Source organism: Antrostomus carolinensis, unplaced genomic scaffold (genome assembly GCF_000700745.2).
Source record: "Antrostomus carolinensis isolate BGI_N321 unplaced genomic scaffold, ASM70074v2 scaffold5921, whole genome shotgun sequence".
Classification (NCBI taxonomy): domain Eukaryota; kingdom Metazoa; phylum Chordata; class Aves; order Caprimulgiformes; family Caprimulgidae; genus Antrostomus; species Antrostomus carolinensis.
Genome location: NW_010293374.1, coordinates 3,515 through 26,603, shown reverse-complemented (window position 1 = coordinate 26,603; position 23,089 = coordinate 3,515). Strand labels below are relative to the sequence as shown.

General features: G+C 36.8%; 1 protein-coding gene across 1 annotated transcript; it reads right to left on the bottom strand.

The window, feature by feature from the left end:
• Nucleotides 1–459: 459 nt before the first annotated feature.
• On the bottom strand, nucleotides 460–22,767 carry LOC104518819 (E3 ubiquitin-protein ligase MARCH1). The gene is made up of 3 exons (XM_010177234.2): nucleotides 22,483–22,767; nucleotides 4,805–4,952; nucleotides 460–761 (listed from the first exon to the last, which is right to left on the bottom strand). Exons 1-3 carry the CDS (start codon nucleotides 22,765–22,767, stop codon nucleotides 460–462), a joined length of 735 nt encoding a protein of 244 aa, XP_010175536.2.
• Nucleotides 22,768–23,089: the final 322 nt, after the last annotated feature.

Here is a 23,089-nt window from a genome sequence, read left to right as displayed (position 1 = left end):
TTGAATGGAACCTTCTGAAGTGTAACTTTAAGAAGATAAATAGCAAATGCAACTTTTAGTAGTAAACAGATTCAAGGTTTGTTTTTGATTTCTGTAAACAAAATTGTTATATTAGGTCTGTTTCTACTTTCCCAGCCATCCAATTAAAAAAAAAAAAAAAGTACTCTTGTCATGTTGGTTTGGCATTGTCTGTTAAACCTGTTCTCTATTGCACTTTCTACACTTCCACTTTCACTACACTTGCTGACTAGTTGAGAAACTACTTCACAAATGGTCACATTCCATACAGTAACAAGTTGCTTTGCTGGATCCATTTTCCTTGTGGGGTTTTGGTTTTTGTCTTTTTTTTTTTTTTTTTTTTAACTGAAAAAACACACAGTCATTTCTACTCTCTTGTAGCATTTGTAGTGTAGAAAACACTACACCTTATTCTGCAAGGAAGAAACAATGCCGTCTCTGTCAAACTGGCATGACCTCAGATGTCATTTCTCCAGCTGCTGGCTGAGAGTTTGTACCTGTCTGTGTTACTGGCACCACCACTGCATCCTTGACGTCCGAGGTCTGAGTGCACAAAGAGTTCTTCTCCTCCAGTTTTTTGGCGGTGTCTGGGCAGTTCTGCACAAAGATCACTCTGTTGTAGGCTTTCAACCTGCGCCACAGCTGAACATAAACCTTACACTGCACGTACATGAAGACCAGGCCTCCTGTGAATCCAATGGCCACCACAACGAGTTTTGTCCAAAATGGCCATTCAAGGACACCTTCGAAATAAAATGTTTATATTTATTACCATTGTTATACAATGCACATCAAGTACTGAATATCATTAAAATATTTTGAGAAGAAGCCACCTGCTAAGAATACCCAGGTATGTATATACTATTGAAGTAGTTATGACTCAAGTAGGAGAGAGCGGCTGTTTCCTATCCCATAGGCCAGCCGAGAAACTACATCTGCACTACAGTAATAAGAAACAAGCATTTCAAATAAGAAATTCAAGGTCACTAATCATGAAAGAAGCATAATACTCAATATAGTCAAAACCAAACCAAAACATTTTACTGTTTTTTGGTAATATCCTCATATTCAATAGCTTGCTTAAGCAAAAATACAAGTACCAAAACCAAGATAAAAAGATACCTAGAAATTTTATGCACCTCTTCAACAACTGGTTTTTTTTTTTTTTTTTTCATGCTAGAAGCACAACATTGTTTAGAGTATCTAGAACACGAGCATTTACAATACTGTTACCTGGTCCTAGCTTCATCCTGAAGCCAGGGTATAATAAAAAAAAGTAGTGGAAAGCATTCTCATCTCCTGCATCACCTGCCTTTGTTGGCCTCTTTTTCCTGCTGTCTGTGGAACCCCACTGAACACATCTATATCAAAAAGCAGAACTTACATTCCTATGTACTAAAAAAAGAGTAACTTTACAGTTTTTGGTGTATCTGCTCTTATTTTTCTCATTGCATTGAACAATAACATTGATACAGAAAAACACATGGCTGCTAACACAAAAAATCTAGAGATGAGAGCATTTGAACTTGGTTATACTACGAATAATGTTAAAATTATTTGTCTTGGCCTAAATGTAGTCTTAAGATTTTAACAGAATAAATTAATGTTGTATTGGGAACAGCCTTCTCAATTCATACCACAGCATCTGTTTTTTTTCAACCATTCAGTAGCCTAACATAAAGGAACAGCTACCAGCCTTTCTATTACACATTGCCTCATCATATTTAAATGTTGAATGCTATATGCAAGAGTCAGACCTCTGGATCAGTGTTTAAGCTGTCAGTCTGAACAATCTGAATAGGCCTGTTGGTCCTGTATGGAAGGTCTTTGAATAATATTTTGCTCACTGAATGTAGTATTCAAGGTGCCTTGCAGATGCTTTTTGTAACCAGTGGTGATATATCACAACAACATGGTGATATTTGTGAGTCTTACCCAAGTTTTACACAAGAAAGAAATTTTTGCCACAGGCAGGAAAGCAATCTGTGTTCCTTTGGAACTCAGCAGAAGAGCTTCAGCAAGGAGCCAGTCTTGACTCCTAGACCTGGTAACCTGGACTTCTCAAAAGCAAGTCTTTACATTTAGCCATGTGTGACTCTCATCAATCTAAGTGTCCCCTTTACTGTTAAGTACATAGGAACTGGGCTTTTAATTAAATAAACAGAGACCAGAAGAATATTAATTACTGCAAAAGCACACAAAATGTTTGAAGTAATTGTTTAACAGTACTTAGAAATGGTAACAATGTATTAAGTGATGGTGCTAGCCAATTGTGGGGTTTTTTTCTTAATCTGCAGCAAAATGAAGGCATACAAAGACCATGTAAATATCTTTGTGTTTTCCTAGCTCCTATTACTCTGGTTAGTTGAATTTGCCAGGAATGAGTTATTTTATATTTGTTAAATTTGTTCACAAAAACATCTGTCATGCCTTTCTTGTTCTTGGAACAAAAGGAAGTAACAAAGAATACTTAGCTAAGGTGTCATATCCAGTGATGTGGTTTTTCTTTTTCTTTTTCTTTTTCTTTTTCTTTTTTTTTCCCCTGTTAGTAACTTTTTTTAAAAATCACAGTCTCTTTTTGCTCTTAATTATGAAAACAGTATGGTATGCATCTGACTAAACCACATCAGTGGGTAATGACACAGAGAACCAGCAAGTCACAGCTGGAGTGCTGAGCTCAGAAGAAAAAGGCTGAATAAACAGCTCAGCTTTCCTTCAGAGTTTCTTCTACCTCTTAGAAGTAAAGATGTGCTGCTGCTTCTTCCATGGTAATACAGAAAGCATCATTTTGCTTAACTGGTATGGCACAGTGAATTTTGTACCTTTCAGTATGTTCCAGGATTACCATATTTTCACAGACTCGAGCTTTATTAGAAGAGACAAAGCTCAGCTAAGCCTAAACCTGTTACTTCAAGCTGAGCAAATTTATGTGAAACTTAATTCTCTACCACTGGTGCCATATAAATTCTAGAATATTTAAAATATATTTTAAATTGTCCTTTCTATACACCAGTGACAGGTTTACCAATTAAGAGGTTTACGTTTTTATTTATTTGCATCAAATGCTTTCATCAGAAGAAAAAAATATCCCTTTAAATAATTTGAGAGATACATGTAAAAGAGGGATTGTTAAACTTACACAATATTAACAAACAGTAATATTATTATTATTCAGGGATTATACATTATTATATATTATTATTCAGGGATTTCAGTTTTTCTCCTCAAAATATGTTAATAAATTTTTTCCTGTTCAGTGTTCCCTGTCTTTTTTGCATTTCCCTTTTAAACAGAGGTAATGAAAAGAGAAAAAAGCAAACTGCATGTATGTCCCTCCTCTCTTTCCCAAAATACGTTTGATTCTGTAAAAGTACTTTACTGCAAATTTTGGGGCAAAAGAGTTCACAAACACTTATTTTTGCATGTTGTAAGTAGCCCAAGGCATTTCTTTGTCCATTTTTTTTAGTGTGGAGAATTGTCCATTACATTTGGCAAATACTGAATTCTATGCAAATCATAAATAATTTTTGAGCCTCCCATTATTAATTGATGTGATTCTTATGCATTCCATATAACAACAGAAATTCACATTAGCTTTTTTGTTGTGTAAATTTACCTAATCCACAGACATACCTTTCCCCCTTTTTAATGAGTAGGGTGATGTAGCTGTACTCATAAATAGAAGTTCAAAGCCATGCCTAGTCCTGTCCTCAGGGCCAGTTTTTTCAGATGAAAAACAGGGTTACCCATTTAGAAGGAATGCAAAACAAAACTTTGTATTATACATTTGTCTGTGACTTACTGAGGCTTGTTACATATTTTCCTCATAGGCAAGAAAGACAAGTGTCAGGAATATCATCAAATATTTATCTAACTAGCAAGGCACAAAACTCTGCCTGTTGTGTTTTGGTTTGTTTTCATAACTTCAGAGTAGAGCACAAAGCTGGAAACCTTTGTCATTCTACTGTCTAATTCTTAAAGTCAATTCACATCAAAACTCAAAAGCTTCCTGTCTTCTTCATCATCATGTTCATATTTAAGACTGAATTTAGACTGAATAAATTTAGATTTGAAATGAAAAACAGTAGTTCAGTTTGCAATATAGTTTCCACATACAGTAAGTATTGGCCAACCCCCCCCCTACTTATGTTATACATGCATTCAGTTACACCCATCCAGTTGGGTTTTCAGTACCTCCACAGATGTAGACTCCATGGCCTCTGTGTTCCAGCATTTGGCCACCCTCACAATAAACACAACTGGAATAAGGACATTCACAATTATATTCTATTTGAAAGGAGAGAGGAATGGCTTTTCATGCTACTTAGGTCCCACAAGAAGGCCTAACACAACTGGAACACAGTCTCTTGGAAGTTTGTATTAGGAAGCTTGTTGATGAAAGGGCTCTATCATGTCTTTACAGGATATCAAGGTTCAAGTAGGTAATAGAAATACATTGCTGTTTTATGACCTGAACTTGCACTGAGCTGTTTGAATTTGACTTATCTTTTTGTCTGAGCTTTAGAAATATCTAGATAATGAGAGATTAACCTAAGAAGAACCAGCAGGCTAGTTAAGCTGTTGTAATGATTACACAAGGTAGAAGTGTCTCTGCAGGGACATAACATAAGCTTTTAACACTGATGCATTCATTACTTCTGCATTAAAGCATTTGATACAGCCATATATCAGTGAGCTTAAGAACAAAATGTGATTGGTTACGTAGCTGCATCTCACATTCATCCATTGCATATCAACAAGACTGAAGAAGATAAAAGATGCTTACCGTTATCATTGCCTTGTTTAATTTCCTCAGCGGTTCTATCAATTAAAACATACAATGACCAAACAACACAGGTAATTGCAATGATGTGGAATGTGACTGAACAAACTATTTTCCTCCTCTCACTTGTTGTCATTTGTAGTTTCTCCCACTGCAAATAAAAACAAAAAAGTAATTTAAAAAAATCGGACTTGTAAAATTTTACAAGAAACTGATTAGCCCACTCTGGCTCTTCCTACCAAAAAAGCATGCTGTAATAGAATTATTTTTATAATACACATTTACATTCTTATTTTTTGACACTTTTATTTTTTATATATATATATACTTATATACACTTTTATTTTTTATAATACACATTACAGTAGTATGGGTATTGTCACTGTAAAATTTACGATTATCTCATTTTCACAGATTCAGAGGAATTAAGAGTTCTGTTCTGTTTCTGTTTGCTTGTAAATTAGATCTAAAGTAATGTCATTGCAGTACAGCCCTAACATGTTAATACACAGGTAAAAAGCTATATAGTTATTTTAACTTTACCTGATGCACACTTCTGGTGATGAGAAAAGGAAAAACCCCAAACTTTAGCTTGTAATACTTACTTAAACTATTCTCAGCTATTCTCAGTCACTTAAAATTAGAGGAATGCAGTTGTGGAACAGCTTTCCCATAGAATAAAAACATGAAATGCAACTGCATTGAGGATTAAGTTCAATAAACTTGAAAAAATGATTATGTGGAAATGATTGTACATGAGAGCACTCAAACAGGGTCAGTAATGCAAGGAGGAACTTCCAGGCACACGTTTGTGAATTGTGACACTAAATCCTAGCTGAAGCTAAGGTTATTCGAAAATGAACTAGGCTATTCTCTGCATTTGAACAGTGCAACTCTTGAGGTGATTTTTTTTGTTGTTGTTTTTAATTTTGCTCGTGAAGACTTTTTTTCAGCACTTCTTTAAAATAAAACCCTTCTCTACTAAAATGCTTGCCTTTGAAAACAGATGCAAGAATATATTTAAAAGCAAAATGTCTCGATAACGATGAATAATCCCAGAGTCGGTTGCTAGCATCTGATGACTGCAACACGTACAAAACACAGTCCAGCAGTGCCACCTCTCTGCAGCCATGCTGATGCAGGACTGAAGTGTGCTGCAGCATCCACACATCCTGGCACTGCCAGCGGGACAGCTTCAGGGTGTGCTAAGGCTGGGTCAAAATGACATCTAAGCTAGATGCTTAGACTTTTACCTGAACCAACAGAGCCATACTTCTAGTCTGAGCACTATTTGCTGTCAGGTCACATTTCTATAGAGCACAACCAAGCAAAAGCTGAGGAATACCACTGCAATGTCACCAAGAGGGCTAACTCTCAGAAATCCTTCTTTTAGAGCAGTACACACCAGGCCAAACAAATTTCATTTTTTAATGGCAGTTAAAGCTTGCATGTTTCAGAGCTGTTGCCTCAAAACACAATCTCTGGAGCATTTTCTAGCCTTTGCCAGAAATTTATGAACACAAGGCTTAAATAACTGTTTAGAAGAACTGAAATATTTCCTGAGTAATACAAAAAGAGACAGAGCTAGCAACTTATTTACCACCTGATACATCATTTCAATTCCTGAGACATGTACTTAGGAGTGAAAAATAAGCTTGCTGGATTTTGTCTAGCAGCCTGGAAAAGTGGGAGGCATTTAAAAAAAAAAAAAAAGAAAGAAAAAATCCCAGAACTTTATGTTCATTGTAGTTCATGTAGGTCATATTCAGATGTCAGATCAGATAGACTGTGGCACTATCATCACAGTCTTATCATATCACTACAGTCACCAGGTTACACAGCATTTGACCTGGAGACTTTCATCCTTTTTGCAGTGAAAATTCAATTCAAGCCTTGCAACAGACTTTCTTTCCAAAGAAAAAGTTGTCTTTGTCCACCTAGAAGAAAGGATTTTACCTTAACCCTTCACTTAGATTTGGATGCTGTGTGGGAGGTCAATGCTGAACATAAAGAAAATGTCATTTCAACTCTGATGCTACAATTTTTGGTTTAGTGGAAAGAAAATTCTGTGCTAAATTTTCATTGCTATGTATACCTGTAGTCTCATCATAGCCATTTTACTCTCCATGACATACACAAAAGCCTTAGAGTGCTGATCTGAATGCCCAGTCAAATAAAGTTTTTTCATATGGAATTTTAAAGTCAAAGAAGAATAATGCTGGTCCTATTATTCTAAATGTAAATAGGTAAATAAAGGAATAACTTCTCAAACTTTAGCTGAGATTTACAAGAAAGGTGTAACATGAGTGGGAGCTAGTGGAAATGGGCTAAAGTAGGCCTTTTTTGCTAACATCCCATGATCAAATCCAGCCAGAAAGCAAGACAAGGCCTATTGGACTCTCCATCCTCTCTCTGTCCCCTTTTCCTCTCCCACAAGACAGCATGCCTGTGTGTCTATTATATCCACACCAGAAACAGGCTGGCTGTCAGGAGAATGGGAGAGGCCATCAGAGTACGTGGGTTGTTATGGAACTGGAAGACTGTGCAGCGCACCTCACACTCCCCGTTGGGGTACAAGAAAGGACCAAGGAGAGACTCCTGCTCACAGGTACAGATGCAAGGGGATCAGAGTGCTTGAGAGCATTTTACAACTCTTTGTGTCTCCCAAAGCCGTGCTTCTGTTTCAGCCTGCCCTAGCTGCAGTCCCAGTTCTCTACTCCAGTCATGATGGGCTGTGCTCAAAAGGGGAAATTCAATTAAACTTTGTGCTCCCCTCCTGGTGATCCCTGTGGTAGCTGAGGTAATTTTCTTGTCCTGCTCATGTATTTCAATTTGGCTGAACAGAGAGCACTATGTGACTACTGTCACTCTCTACTGGATGAGTGATATTAGTAGATAAACCAGCAATTTAAGTTGGCCTGGAACAGAAAAGTGTAATTCACTATTTTAGGATTTTTGCAATAGGTTTAAATCTAAAATTTAACTGTTAATGTTAGCACAGACTTACTTGCATAAAAGCACTGTTACGTGAAATAAAAATTGATTGAAATTCCATAGCAAAGTCTATGAGACAATGATAGATTGAGCAGTGAAAGCATCAGCTCCTTCTACTGTGCTATGTAGTCTAGGATTCAATATAGCCCAAGTTGAGTAAGTTTGGCAGCTGCTACCATGTCACACAGCACACCAATGCCTCCTTAACCACCGACAGATTCACCCGTGCTGTATTTTGAAGCTTCCGTAATTCTCATGGTTCTCTACATTCACTATATGATGGCAAGATAAAAATAAATTGCATCACATTTTATTATCTTCATCAGTGATCTGGAAAAATGTACAGCCACAAGGCTGATGACACAGCCATGCCAGAAAAATAACAAAAAAGTAAGTGCCCAGATGCAATTTTCTTTGGAAACTTACATGCTAATAGGCCTAAGGTGCTCTAGGGACTGGAATAAGAGAAAAAAAAATGGAAGACTTTAACAGCCAGAGGAGATATTTATAATGACTTGCAAATTATTAAACCACTAAACTGACAGATAAACACTGTAGCTTTTGACCAGCCTCCTCTGAAGCAGCCCTTCACTGTCGTACATCTGATTGTCACCACCTACAGATTCCTTAGTCCTGGCAGCTATACAAAGACAGACTGAAGATCATCACAGATGCAGATGGTTTAATGTCCTGCAAATACAAGCAACTGCATGAATATCATTATGCTCCACAGAACAGGTGTGCTAAAACACTTCGTAACATCTAACAACCACAAACCTCTTACACAAGTCACCAAACAAATCCACAACGCAACAATATGTATCCCGAGAAGAAAGCTTGAAATACCTCCAAGCCTCTTTATTTTCTGAATAAGCTTTCTGAACATTACACTTGAACTGTGCTCTGCAAACCACTGGAGGGTGGTAGGAGACTGTCTACCTGCCTCAGAGGTTCCTACCAAGAAGCCAGAATGTACCAAGTGTCAAAGGGAAGAAGCCAGACTGTAAATGCAACCAGAAACGCTCCTCCTACCGCAACTACTACTTACAGGTACTTCTAAAACACGATGTGCACCTCAGCCTGAATTCCTATGCTTTGCTGCCAAGGAAGTTTGTAATAATATTGAAAGTGTCAGCTGGAAAACTGTACACTGTTCTAGGATTCTACCTGGTGTTTTAGTTTTGTTTCTTAGACTATCTTGCTCTGAAACTTAAAGGGAATAGTTACTGATTTCATAACGTACTCATGCAATTATGAAATGCAGTCATAAGTCTTCTGGGGAAAGAAAAAAATTTTAAAAGGAAAAAAAATAATAGCCTGCTCACATAGAATATCTAAGTCATACGGAGCCAACTACTTCCCTTTCCTGTAACACAGTCTGTAAAAATCCCTGATATTTATTTCAAAGGGCCACAATTCGCCTCCCTGCATGTCACTTCTAATAAAAACTTGGTTAATCAATATGCAACAAATAAATATGGATTTTTTTTAATATCCTCTGAAAACAGATTGTCTGCACATGTGAGGATGCTGCTTCATACTCTAGAGATCCCAATCCAGCCCATTTTCTTATAGACAGAAGTAAATCTGCAATTTTAATTCCCTCTTATACATTAGGCTTGTCGCAAAGCGGTTTCATGACGGCTAAATGCAGAACCAAAAGCTTCACACTGCTCATACAAAAGCTGTTACCACACCACCGAATTGTACTCTGCAAAATTTGCTGCTGATGTTCCTTTCCCCACCTTCAAGATTGTAGATTTACTCTCTGCCTGCCCTCATCCCCATTTTGTATCCGCATGTTGCCTCCTGCTAGTGGTAATCTTCTGTCACTTTGGCTACAAAATTTTGTCTGCACAGATTTCCTGAACCTACTCCGTATCTACTGCAGGTTTGCAGATTCACAGCTCTCTCCTAGAGGGGCTCATCACTGAGGCTGCCAAATTGAAAGTGAAGTTAATGGGCTGCTTTGCAATATACTATGAATTCTTGGACCTTTAATTCCTGGGTATTTTCAGGAACCCTATTTTTAAGAATTGCATGTAAAAAGGCCTGACAGGGGAATCTGGTACAGGCATGACATTGCTCATATTGAATGTTTTTCCCATTTTGACATTTTTCTCCCTATCCATCACTTAGCAAAAAAAGAAATGACAACGAATGTAATGTAAACAGCACCCACAGCTGGAAGGACTTCCATCTGTTCTCACCTAGAGCTAAAGTCATCATTCGACATTTTCTGAATTCATTCTACAATCTAAAGAAAGACGTTGAGCCAACTTCTATCTTGAAATAATCATGCCTGCAAAATGAAGGCTAAAATTATTTACTAGGGGCTGTTGTAGAAACTGCATTATGCAGTTAATGTCTCTAGGAATACATATGCACAGTTATGTATCTAGGAATATACAGAGAAGCACCTCTCTTATCTCAAACCAGGCCTGAAGGACCTAGTCAGCACTTTTGAAAAAACCTCTTAAGACGTGGAAGAGTGTGTGATGAACTGAGCCGAGCAGTGAAGATATGTCGGTAGTCTGAGCAGGTAGCTCAGTGTTATTTTCTGTGGTTTAGGGAGGGTTTTTCTGGTCACTTGTTGCAGCATTAATTGCCTCAGGCTCCACAGTAAACTGTTCACTACTATCGACCTACCAGCTGGAGGAAAGCAGCTGCAAAGGTAACTTGCAGGAATGGAATTTGTGCATTGGGTGGAAGAGGAAGAAATAATAGTAATAAGGGACAAAGAGCCAACACACATGTCCAAAGAACGAAATAGCCTCATGCAGATTTGAAGTGTTGAACAGAGATGAGACTTCAAACCTTATAATTTGAAAAAAAGCATTTTGGGCCACCCTGCACTATCTAAACAACATATGGTCGCAGCCTGTGCCTGAGGGACTGCATCTTAAAGAAGGACAAGGCATGTCTCACTGCATCCCTTGCCAACATGAGGAGTGCCCCTCATATAGCTGAACAGAATGTGCCAGGTCTGATGGCTGGAAAGAGAAGGGCTTGGGCCATGAAAACACCTCCTCCGCTTTCTTTTCCCCAAACACATCCAGAGCACATTCAGATAGGAAGAACTGAGCAGGTTCACAGAAAACGTATCTGTCATTGCCTTTTGTCAAAAGATACAACCCAGAGAGGAAACTCTTCTAAGGATCAAGAATAGAAGATCAGACTTAGACCCCTGCTACATTAGCCACTAATCACAAAAATAAAATAAATTTTAAAATCCCATGTCATATGGTGCAGCATATGCACAACCTTACTTTGACCTAGTCAGCTCATTAGACGAGCTGGTACAAATCCTCCTCTAGCAAACTTGTCTGAAGTGTACATAAAATCTATTTTTGTCCCTAGGTGACACTAAACAAACCTGGCTGGATTTCAAATTTATGTCTGTTGTGTACTTAAAACACCTATTAGAAGTTTAAAACTAAACTAGAAATGGGTGCATTTCTAAAAGCAAACACATTTAAATTAACTTTTATCTGTGATTTGCATTCCTAGAGTAATAAAAGAACTACATAATGAAAAATCTCACTTTGATAAACACCTTAAGATTATCATCTGCCAAGAAGTAATAATTCAGTTTTATCAAAATCAAGACAGCACTATATTTCTTTTTAAAGTGACAATTAAAAGAGCTGGACTTCTGTGCTATAATCTGTATGCACTCCTCACAAACTTATTCAGTTTTCAGATGTGTATGTCATCAATTAGCAGACTCTTAAAAAGTGTAAAATAGTGGTATTAAGTAATTTGAGAAGATCATTTCTACAATGAAGTAGCTGGTTTTGCACTCTGGAGGTACTATTGAGCATACTTGTCATTTACCAACTAGACGAACTTCAGTACCTGCATCATAATCATCCCAAGAAAAAAAAAGGTTAGCTTTGGAAATACAGGAATAGACAGATCTCATGTCCCTCTCACCCAACGCTCTGTCTCGGACAGAGGCCAATACCAGATGCTTCAGAGAAACATGCAAGAAACACCATGGCAAGTAATTATGGCATAATCTCTCCATATCAGGAGCTTCTTCCTAGCTCCTATCTGCTAGAAATTATTTTACATCAATATATAGAATGCAAACGTACTCTACAAAACATTTACCTTCCAAGCATCACCTCTGAATGTTGAAACAACATTAACCAACTCTTTCTTCAACAGAGGTCTACATGATCAGCATTTGGTACTATCATGAGCTTCTCTTTTACAGTTGTTTCCTTTCTTGTCTTGTGTGTAAGATTTTTAAGAAAAAGATCATTATCTCCTAGCATATTACGCTTCAGCTACTTTATAGATAAGATAATCCTGACAGATAAACCATAGGCGAAACATTAAGTGACCGATCAGAAGTGAACTATCACCATAATGCAAAGCTTGTAAAAACTATGGGGAATGCCTGGTACACATATAGAACTCTAGAAAAGATTTACCTTAGGTGCCTGGGCATATGCTTTTATTACTCAAAAATCAAAAAACAAGCTGCACGAGAGCAACCCATGAAGAAGCAAGAAAGTAAGGGGAAGAATCTATGTCTCCACTAACCTTTATCACAGTTAGTCAAGAACAAAAGCAGATGCTGCTGTTACCTGCTCTCCTACAGTATTTCTATAATCATTTTCTCTATCAAATGGATCTAGTTTGTGTGCCACTTTTATTCTCTCTGCAGCTAGTCATCTCCCACCTGTCTACTCTGTCTTTCCATAAGAGCAGCACATCTAATTGAAAGCATGACATTTTCCTGCACAGTCACTAAGTAGGAAATGCCTTTAAATCACAGTTAAGGTCTCAAACAACATTAACTTAGACACACAAAAAAATAAAAATCAAACTACTGTACCACAAAGCACAGATCATAATTTTCCTGCAAGACCAGTTAAACTGAGATTTCATTTTCCAAGCAAAGCAGGTGGGTGTGCTGCATTTTGTGGTATGCACTCTATGAGCAATACAAAAGCAGTCGTGACACATGCTCAGTGCTGGATTTAGGATGGATTGTGCTGGGGTCAAAGCAACCACAGGTCTTTCCTCCACTACAGCAGCCATAACAAACCATCTCCCAGCAATCTGTGGCACAATCTCTGTCTTTGAATACTAAGTAGCACAGGCTCCCTTTGCACACTTGAGTGTATTTTGGCCTTAAATAGTGTGATGGATGTGGACAGAAAGCTGGGATAGCATGGGAGAAATAGGAAAAGGAGAGACATTAGAGACAAAGGTGGATAGCAACATGCTGGAAAATCAACACCCTATTAGATAGTGTTGTATACCTCTCCACTTCCTTCAGCCTTGTCCAATGAAAGTGAAATTTTTCTGAAGAACTGTTCCCTTAAGAACTTAAGACATAGTTCCTAGATCATAATATATGATCACAGTTTTGGTAGAGAGTCTTTACTTGAATCACCTTCTCTTTGGTATTCATCACATTGCTTAATTTCCTCTATATCAAATTTCTAGCCTGCTGAGAAGTATCTTGAAAATTTCAAAATTAGAGCTGATGAAATAAAACTAGTGACACCTGAAAAGCTAAATCAATAAATATACTTTCTATTTATTTCACTGTAGTTATAAATGCTGACTATAGAGTCTTCGTCAGGAGTTACAACAGAATATTAGTTATTCCACCTGGAGAATATTTTTCATCTAAGTTTGCCTTCTCTTACACTAGTGCAAGCATGAAAATTCTCATTACTGTCTTCTACTAAATGTATTTGGTCTTTTTTTTTTGCTGATCATGTCCTTGATTCTCCCATTTGATATAATAGTCATTTTACTCTTTCCAATATGTAAAATTCCTTAGAGTTCCAATTTGTATTTTACAGACTCAAAACCTAAAGCCATTTACCTGGAGAACTTAATGTGCAACCTGGCCTACAGAAGCATATATTATATCGCTACAGCCCAAGGCCTTTCATCATCATGTGTCCTAACAGAAATGAAGATAAGTATAGCAGTAAGTGGAGGAAGGAAGGGTACAAAGGTACCTTAGGGGGCTCAGGAGTCTTGCAAGAAAACAAATACAGTTGACTGGAAATGGACATACCTGAAAGTCCCTGAATGAAGAGTAGCCATTTATTACTGTTGGATGAACCTCAAGAACATCTTGTCTGTCTTTTAATCTCATTTTCTATCCTTCACTTATATAGATTAAAGCTGCTCTTACCAATTCTCCCTGCCGCCGATACCCATTAAATTAATAGTACAAGTGAACTTGAACAATAGGGGTTTTTTTGTTTTGCTTTGTTTTGTTTTGTTTTGTTTTGTTTTTTAATATGGTCATTATTTTCTTCCTGAAGTTGTAAGAGCAACCTAACTACATTGTATGGAAAATGAAACTCAACTTCTGAGCTTCCCTTAACCAAATAAGTCTGAATCATTACAAAGATGTGGCTTGGTTTAAATGTCTTTGTATACCAAACCCCTGATACTTCTAAATATATTTCTGTTTAACCATATCTAGATATCTTATTTTTGCAACTACATACACACTATATATGCATCTGTCTAACTTGCCATATAACCAAGATTTAAAAAAGGAGCTGATGCACTTCATTATCTACAAATATGACTTTATCAAGAATACTGATTTCCCAATGAATAACTACAGTTACTTTCTTTGTCTTTTAATTTTCCCACGAGAGAGATTCTTTTGATCCGATTAAATAAAAATGAAATTAGGAAATCTGTGCTGACGAAAGGCTACAGTAATTAACACAAAACTACAGCCTAGTGCTCTAGCAAAGAGCTGAGGAAAACTATTCATTCTGAAAGATCTCCAACAAATGCCATACATTCCAATTTTGCCGCATACAAATTGGAGCAAATGAATAAAGATGTAAATACCTGGAGGAAAAGTATCTTTTTTTCCAAGTAATTTTAATAAAATGCTACAGGAATAAAAATCAGTTAACACCAAAATAATAAAATATACAGGATAAACTGATAAGTATCCCATTTTATCATAATTTAAGTCAAGCACCATATTTCTATGTTCAAGAAAACATTACTATGTTCAAGAGAAGCCATTTTTTGCATGTGTTCCACCAACAAGCAAACATCAGCCTGTAAACTAAAACTCAGTTCAGATCATTCTCACATCAGTAGTTCCCAGGCAAAATAAACTTGAGGCAAATAATCACGGTAAAATTGTCTGCATTAGTTATGTGAGAGATTAATACACACATTAATCAGATCATGAATAGCAGCCCACTCCTATTAGAGCTGGTAAAATCCCTAGATTCAAAATTGCATTGTTACAGAAGTCCATTAATAACAATGACTGGTTTAGGTCAATGTTTGGGTTGATTATGCTCTTTAAATTTTATATTACTAGCTATACATTTTGTCTAAGGGCACCGTTCCATTTATATTTTTTTTAGCTGTACAGCCATTATCAAGAGATTGTCTTAATTATTTTCAATGCTTCAGCTACCAGCTCCTCCTCTGTTATAACTGTTGATGAGCCCAAGCTGTAAAAACAGAACACTGAAAGGGCTGAAATTAAAAAAATGAAAGAGAGACTCCAAATACTTAAAAATAACTGAGAGGCTGAAAAACTGCAGGATAGGGTAGGACCTTTTAAATAAAATTAACATTAAACCTTTTGATGCAAGTTGCATCTGTAATACAGCTCAGACCAGTTGTTTATTTCAGCCTCAGAAAGCACAAAAGGATTTGTACCTCCCAGAGCTCATGTTCATGGTTCTGTGCAATAGTGGATAACACCAGTAATACCCGGAGCTGCACAATCTTCTGAATTCCCTTTGCTTTTGTTAATGCTACCAAGCAGCAGAAGTAGCAAATTTGGTTACTAGCAGCTAATTAGAAGGGGAAACGTTTTCATTTAATTTTCTGGTATAAGATTTTTTTGTTTGCTTCTTAAAAGAATGCAAGTTCAAAGCAATGACAATAAAAACATCTTGTTCCCCCTTCAGGAAGGATGCTGCTCATGGGGGAGTCCCAGGAAAGTACCATAGTAAGATGGCTTCTTGCAAGCCTAGGGGTATGTTATGATGGTTTCAAGGTGTGAGGTCAGCATCTCTAGTCAGAAATCCATGGGAACTGGAACAGCTGTGTGAATAAAAGCTGTGTTGAATGGAAGAGAAAGAAATATAAAGATAGAAAGCTAACCCAAATTCTACTACGATAAGAAAGGTAGAAGTAAAGGTATTCTTGTTACAGCACAAAATGCAAGACAACATTACTCTGCAAACTATAGCATGTTATCTATATACAGATAAATTAGTAGTAATGCTCTATTACTCTCTCTCAAAAACTAGGAATACAACGGTCTGAACAAAGTAGTCCCTTGCATCCTCAAGGCATCACAACAGGATATAAATGCTATAGAATTATTTTTACCTTAAAAGCTTTAATACACACATTCTCCCTTGAGCACGAAGTTATTTGCTATAATGACATGATAGCCAATAAGAAAGTAATAGCTTTGTGCCTTTGTGCATACTGGTGGAGTGTCTGACCTCACGTATTACAAGAAATGATTTGAGGCTAGTGATGTTTTGAGACAGTTTACTGGAAGAAAGAAAACAGGGGAGCAGGTTGCCTTGACAACGCTGTGCTGCTGCACCAGAAATCAAAAGGAAATGTAGGATCTTCTCCTCCGTTAAGGACTGCAAAGTATTCACCAAATTGGGTTAAAAGAGAACTAATCTCACAGCAGTCAATGTTACCTGACCTATGCAATATTAGCTATCACTTCTTATCATGAGCCTTATTAGAAAACTGATGAAGAAGCCAGATGGTTCATACTTCGCAGCACAGGGCAATAAGAAGTAAACAGCAAGCGATACAGTAATGAGTGCTCAAAGTTTCTTTTTTTTTTCCTGGGAGTCTCTGCAGGTCACTTCTAGTTCTGACTGTCTGCTCTGGTGGGAGAAGTGGTTTATAATGGCAGTGGTTTATAACCTTTGATTTCATAGCAGGATTGCACAAAGATGTCTCTACAGGCTATATCACTTTCAGGAGTGAACGCCATATTCTTAAATAAGGAATGTAAATACGAATTATCCAGCTAGCACTGAACCAAAAATAAATCAATACCCTTAATGTTGATGATTAATCCACATCACTGAATGTAACATGCATGCTACCAGATTTTATGAAAAAAAGATTTATCCACAAAGCACCCAGTTATGAATGAATTCCTCCAAGCAGTCATACTTTTTAAGATTTACTCTTTCTATAGGACTGCATTGAGTACATAGAAGGGAGCTGAATCTGGCACTCTTCACACATTAGCTAAGGGTTCTAATGGCTGGATTTATAGTGCAGGTGATGACTGTTTTGTTAAAAAAGGCTCCCCATACAGTTTTCACTCCAATAGAGGGAGGAGAAGCAGACGTGTCCCTGCTTGAGAGTGAAACATTAAGTCTGGGAGGGAAATGGGACTTAAATATTTTGCTGTAGACTTTCCGTTTGTCTACAATAGCTCTCAGAGCAGCATTCTAATTATCTTCTGATGCTTCACAGGTGATTCACTTTTTTTTTTTTTTTTTTTTTTTTTTAAGGTCCCTGGGGAATTTCTTTTTTTTTGCTTCCCAGGGGTTTCTCTTTTTTTTTTTTTTTTTTTTTTTTTAAAGTAGCCTGTGGAATTGCTGATTTCTCTGCCTTACAGCTGGGCATTAACCCACAAGTCGTCTGTTGGCTCAAACTCTCCATTTTAATTGGTTACACAGCTCCTACAGATCTGATGGTCTTGTTGCAAACAGGGTATCTTTAACCTACTATAGTAAAACTAAATATTTGCTTTTGATCCAATAGTTAAATCAGCATCATACCAAACAGTTGAAATCTTCCCCAGACTGATTTAACTAGTTAATATCTAATCCTACCACAAAGGGGCACTGATATGCTTGAACTGGATTTTGCTTCCTATGGAAATTTGAGTTACGCCAGTTCCACAGCTTCTCTCCAGAACCTAAATACCCTGCTCTGGGCAGTCATGAACCACCTGTCTCCATCTGAGACTTAAACCTTTGAATCTTGTATGGGAGTTAAAGCTGGCATGGACATTTTATCACTCTTACTACAATCTGGTTATTTATAAAATAAATGATACCAAGAGGAGAGATAGCATTCCTGCCCTCTCCTCTGATGAGAGCAGCTGGGTACACAAGAAATTCCACAGAGTTCAAGAGTGTAACACCCAGCCAAATGCACCTCATATCCGATACAGAAGTGCTATCTATCAGTATATAAACAAATACAGGACACAAGAGGAGTAAACACTTAGAAGATAGATGTACACATTCAAAATAAACAAGAAGATAAAGTTTCTCTCATTATCAGTATTTTAAGATTGGCTTTGTTCTGTTTAATTTAACTGAAAATTATCACTCTGTTCTAAAAGAACAGTCCTAATCCTCTATTTTTAAGGGAGGAATTCAGGAAGAAAATCAACCTTAGCCAGTGCATAATGCTTTTCTATACAAAAAGTCAACTCACTCTTCCTTAATGACCAAGAGTAATGACATGGTAACAATATGCAATATTTCTTATGCCTCACATAAGACATTATTTGTAAATAATTTCAAAAATAAAATCAGCAGAGAAAATAGACATATCTAACACCACAGAATAATCTGTTGGAATAATGTATCAAAGTAAAGCATCTCATCGGATACCAGACATCTTAAATGGATAGCAATGAAATATAAAAAGTATTTTGAAGTATAGCAAGACAGTGTGGAGATATCTCCATTTGAAGATATTTCTGCATTTTAAGTGCCTTTAATTTGACACTTTAATCCATTTCATACTCACAGTATTTTCATTCAGTTCCTGTTTCTACTGTCTTCAAACACCAAATTCAGGAGCTACAAAATGCTGATCCTACTTTACCAGGTTTACATCTTTTTTAAAGAATTTGTTTTCTCAGGATGAAGCTATTACCCGAGAGAGCTCAATAAGGAACTCACACAAGCTTCTTGCCACTTTCTAATTCCTTCCATGATAAATAAAGTCACTATATAAATAAGAAATTCTGCATTATAGATTGCAAATGCTGAAAGGTACAGCTACAAATGCAACTGTATTGTTTATAACCTTAGATAAACATAACAGAGAGCATGAAAAAGAAAGCAATGCTTAACAATTAATCTCTAAATTTATATTTAGCCAAGTGATTAGACCTGTTCAAATACATGAAACACTTGCAATGTCCGTTGATCAGTGCTTAAAAGGATTACTTCAATGCAAAGACTTACCAAAATGATTAAACTAAGTTTTATTTGATGTCTGGTGCTTTCAGGGATTCTAAAATTAAATAACTGTTGCATATTGGCACAAAACTATTGATTTAATAGAAGTATCTTGATTTATGTTAACTTAGTATGCTGCACATTGTCACTTATAGGTGCTAACAGCTGTATGACATGATATTCAAACATGATTTTGCAATTAAACCCCAGACTTCAATAAAAAACTGAAACATTGAGGGTGCATGAAAGACTGAGGCATGAATAAAGATAGTAATTCATCAGTGGAGTCAAATATTTTGCTTTATACTTAAATTCTGCTTTTGTGATACTGCGAAAAAAAATATAGATACCTATAATTAAGTCCTGTGGTCTGTAATTTTTCCCTTCAGGAGATCAGCATTTGGAATGTTACAAAGTTATTATGATAAAATTAATCATAAAGAAGCAATGCACAGTCAAGACCTAAAGTACAGAATCATAGAATCTCACATCATGGCAAAGTCAGAGATTAAAAATCAAAACTGATGGTGGAAAGATGTGACACTTTCACTTAAAGAATGCCACTTCAAATCCAGGTCTAATGGCCATGGAAATAGCATCTTCTGGAGCTGGTGAGAAACTTTCACTTTAGGGGAAATTTCCAGTCTTTTTTAATAAAATGAGTTTCTTATGGAAATGAATAGGTACTCTTCTGTTGGAACCAAATTTGTGGTCTTTTCTTCAGGAAACATGGAAATGAAATCTGTTTTCAGAATTCCTCAAAGTTTAATAGCAAAATAAATAATTTTTTTTAGTCAATTTTGCTGTTTCTACCTGGCATATGCCAAAGCTTATAAGAATTGCATCATTTTCAGATATAACTGCCACTGCTCTTAATGTACTTGTCATTATGACCAGAGAATTCCTCATTTTCCATCCTTAGGAAATTTGGGAAATTTTAACTCAATGCTGCCAGGCTGGGCTTAGTGCTGGAGACTGAAGACTCTGAGTCTAGTACATAGTGAAGCCTCAGCAAAACCTAAAGCTTTCAGGAAGGTCTGGAAGTCCTAAGGTCTCTGTAGTGATTTTCAGATCCTGCAACAAGGAGACAGGACTGTGGAGAGCTTTAGCTTTCTGATCTGCCTGTCCCATAGCACTGTGATCACTAGTAACCACTCTTCATGCTGTCTTCTGAAAACCTGGATTCCTAGGGAATGTACCACAGCTGAGGCTCTGGGCTCCATAAAAGCTTACAAGAAACTTGACAGTGTTTCACTGGAACCTTCCACTTTTGCAAAATGCATGTTTTGACAAAACAGTACTTTCAGTGAGTTTTATAGAAGATATTTGGGTGAAAAGTTACCAGTCAGCTATAACTACCCAGCAGGTCTCTTGAAGATCGCTCTGTCCTCCCTTACCTTGTCTTTGCTACAAATGCTTGGTTTACAAAACTGCTTCTTGTAAACCATTTAGTGCTTTGTAAATTTGTGCACAATGGCAATGGTGCATACACTTATTTGGCACACGTGAAGGGTGTCACAGTTGAATGCTATAAATGCAAAAGGATAACTGGTTTTAACTTGAAAATTTTGGAAATTTTGGAAAAGTTTTGGTTTCTGAAATGGGTGTAAATTATAAAAAATGATCTGTAATTAGACTTTGGGTCCATACTATATAGATAAATATGTGTTAGCAATGCATTTGAAGGGGATAATGCTCTCAGCATTTATTGTCAGGCAGATATACTAAATTTGAGTAATACTTTGAGCAGAAACAAAAATATCCTGTCTGAAAGAAGAGGCTCATCTTTGCTATGCCAGAAATCAAAACCTCACCTGAGAACCAATGATAAGATGAATAAGGTGGAAATCATTCAATTAAGAAGCAACATACTTCCAGGAATTACCTTACCACTCTAAATCCGTCAGTATTCCATTAATTTATTTCAATTAACAAAAAAGAAAAAAGGGACAGGAGCAGCAATGAAGAGACACACACAGTTAAAGGTGTCTACCTCTGATATCAACAGTTATGCACATTTTTCACCCCTTTTATTTTTTTTAAAAATTCAATTTTTTAAAAGATGCTCTATCTATTATCTAACACAATCAGGAAGAGGCATTTGTTAAAAATACTGATAATTCTATATTCTCTTGGGAAAAGTATTGCAAGTGTATTTGTTAGATGGAAGGTTAAAGCAATTTGTGTTGAAAATAGAAATGCATATACAGAAAAAAACCTCAAAAGGTATGCTACAGGCAGGGGATTTTATACAATTATCTCCTTCCTGTCACATTAGCTAAAATTTATCTGCAATTACTAAAAACTAAGTCAATATAATTAAGTTTTTAGCCATCAGTTTTTTTATTTACATCTGTTCCAATTTCCAGTCTACCTGACAAGATCTACCTGGCAATTGAGAACTGTGTCCTTTCCTATCACAAGCTTTGCTTGTCAAATCAATCCCCATTCTCTCTTCAAAAGTGGTTTATCATCAGGGACTTACTAGATAATTTGTCTGGATAGGAAATGAGAAGGAATTTCATTTGCTCTCCTTTCTCTGAACTGCTACCTCTGCAAAGCTGAAAAAAACAAAATGTGTTTTGCCATCTAAGCACTTGTACATATGCATACACTAGTTATAAGCTAATAGTTTCTACAGATTTTTCAAGGGTTCTCACACTGAAATTTATTTTAAATCAAAACTTGCCCTATTCTAGGTTAACTCAAACTTCAAAGATGCAACAAAACCCAAAAAGGATAAGAGCATTTTTAGGAAAAAATCAAAGGAGAAATGATTCACTCCAAAGAAAACAAAAGCCACATATGTTTAACAAACTGTTCTCCTTCCCTATACTGAAAACCCATGTACCATTACATTGATTTATCCTGGAAAACAGATGAGCACGGATAGTGTACATTTGACTTTCAGGATACAAGGTCGCCCTGTAGTTTAGATTCCATTAACTAATCTTAATGTACGAGTGATTAATTTGCCCACAAGTGTAACAGTTAGAACAGATGCAGCTAAATTGATTGACTGTGTTACTTTATAACTGCTATGTCTGCATTGGTATACATGTCATTCTCAACCAGAAGTTATGGGCTCAACGTAAAAATTACTGGGTGAACTGGACTGTGTTATTCAGGAGCAAAACATGATGAGTAAGGTTTCTTAGTGGCTTAAAAATAAGCAGATCAGCCAATAACAAAAAGCTGAAGATAAAAATTTTAAATACAAAAGCCTATTATTTGTGCATTCATATTGCATGTATGGTGAAATAGAGTCTTTAGTCCAAATCCTCTGCCTCTGTAAATTAACTAACTTAAATGTAGAAATAAAACCACTGGGACTGATTTAACAACTGCAAATACAAAGCCATTTTGGACAGGCAGATGTTTCTTTAACTGTGCCAGCATTTTGCACAGCTGTTCTGGCCACTTGACACTTGAGTGTAATTAAATTCAAAAGCACCATACCTTCCGAAGAGGTTTGAGCTTGGTCTCCATTATAAAGTCGTACTTGCAGAGTTCACAACAGCGCGTGTCAGAGCTCTTAATCCACTGGTGCAGGCAGGCCTGATGAACAAAGCGCAGGGTCCCTGTGCAGCGACATGGTGTGATGAGGGGACTTTCATCATCTCCCTCACAGTGACAGATCCTGACAGGAAGGACAGCAAGAGCTAGTGAGGGAACTTGCCAACCAGCAATGCAAAGGCACTGGTTTATTGACATCGCTTTTTCATTTTCAGACTTGACATTCATAAGACGCCAAGACCTTTCGGATTGAGGCCCAGGAACATATTTCTTGTTCCCTTCTGCCACTTAGTAATTTCTCTTCACTTAGTTATTTCTCTTTGAATTTGCTACGTGGTCTGAAGGCGAATCAATAGAAATAACACTGTTTTTCCCTTTCACGCATGGCAAAACCTTCAGGACAAATGCCGGTACTCTTTCTAAGAGCTGAGTAGTTCTTGATCTGTAAGTAATGCCAATAAAATACTCAATGGTAGAAAAATCTAACCCCAGGCTGAAAATATCCAGTATGAAAGGTACAAAAAGTTCCTAGAATACCTCTGGAGTTACA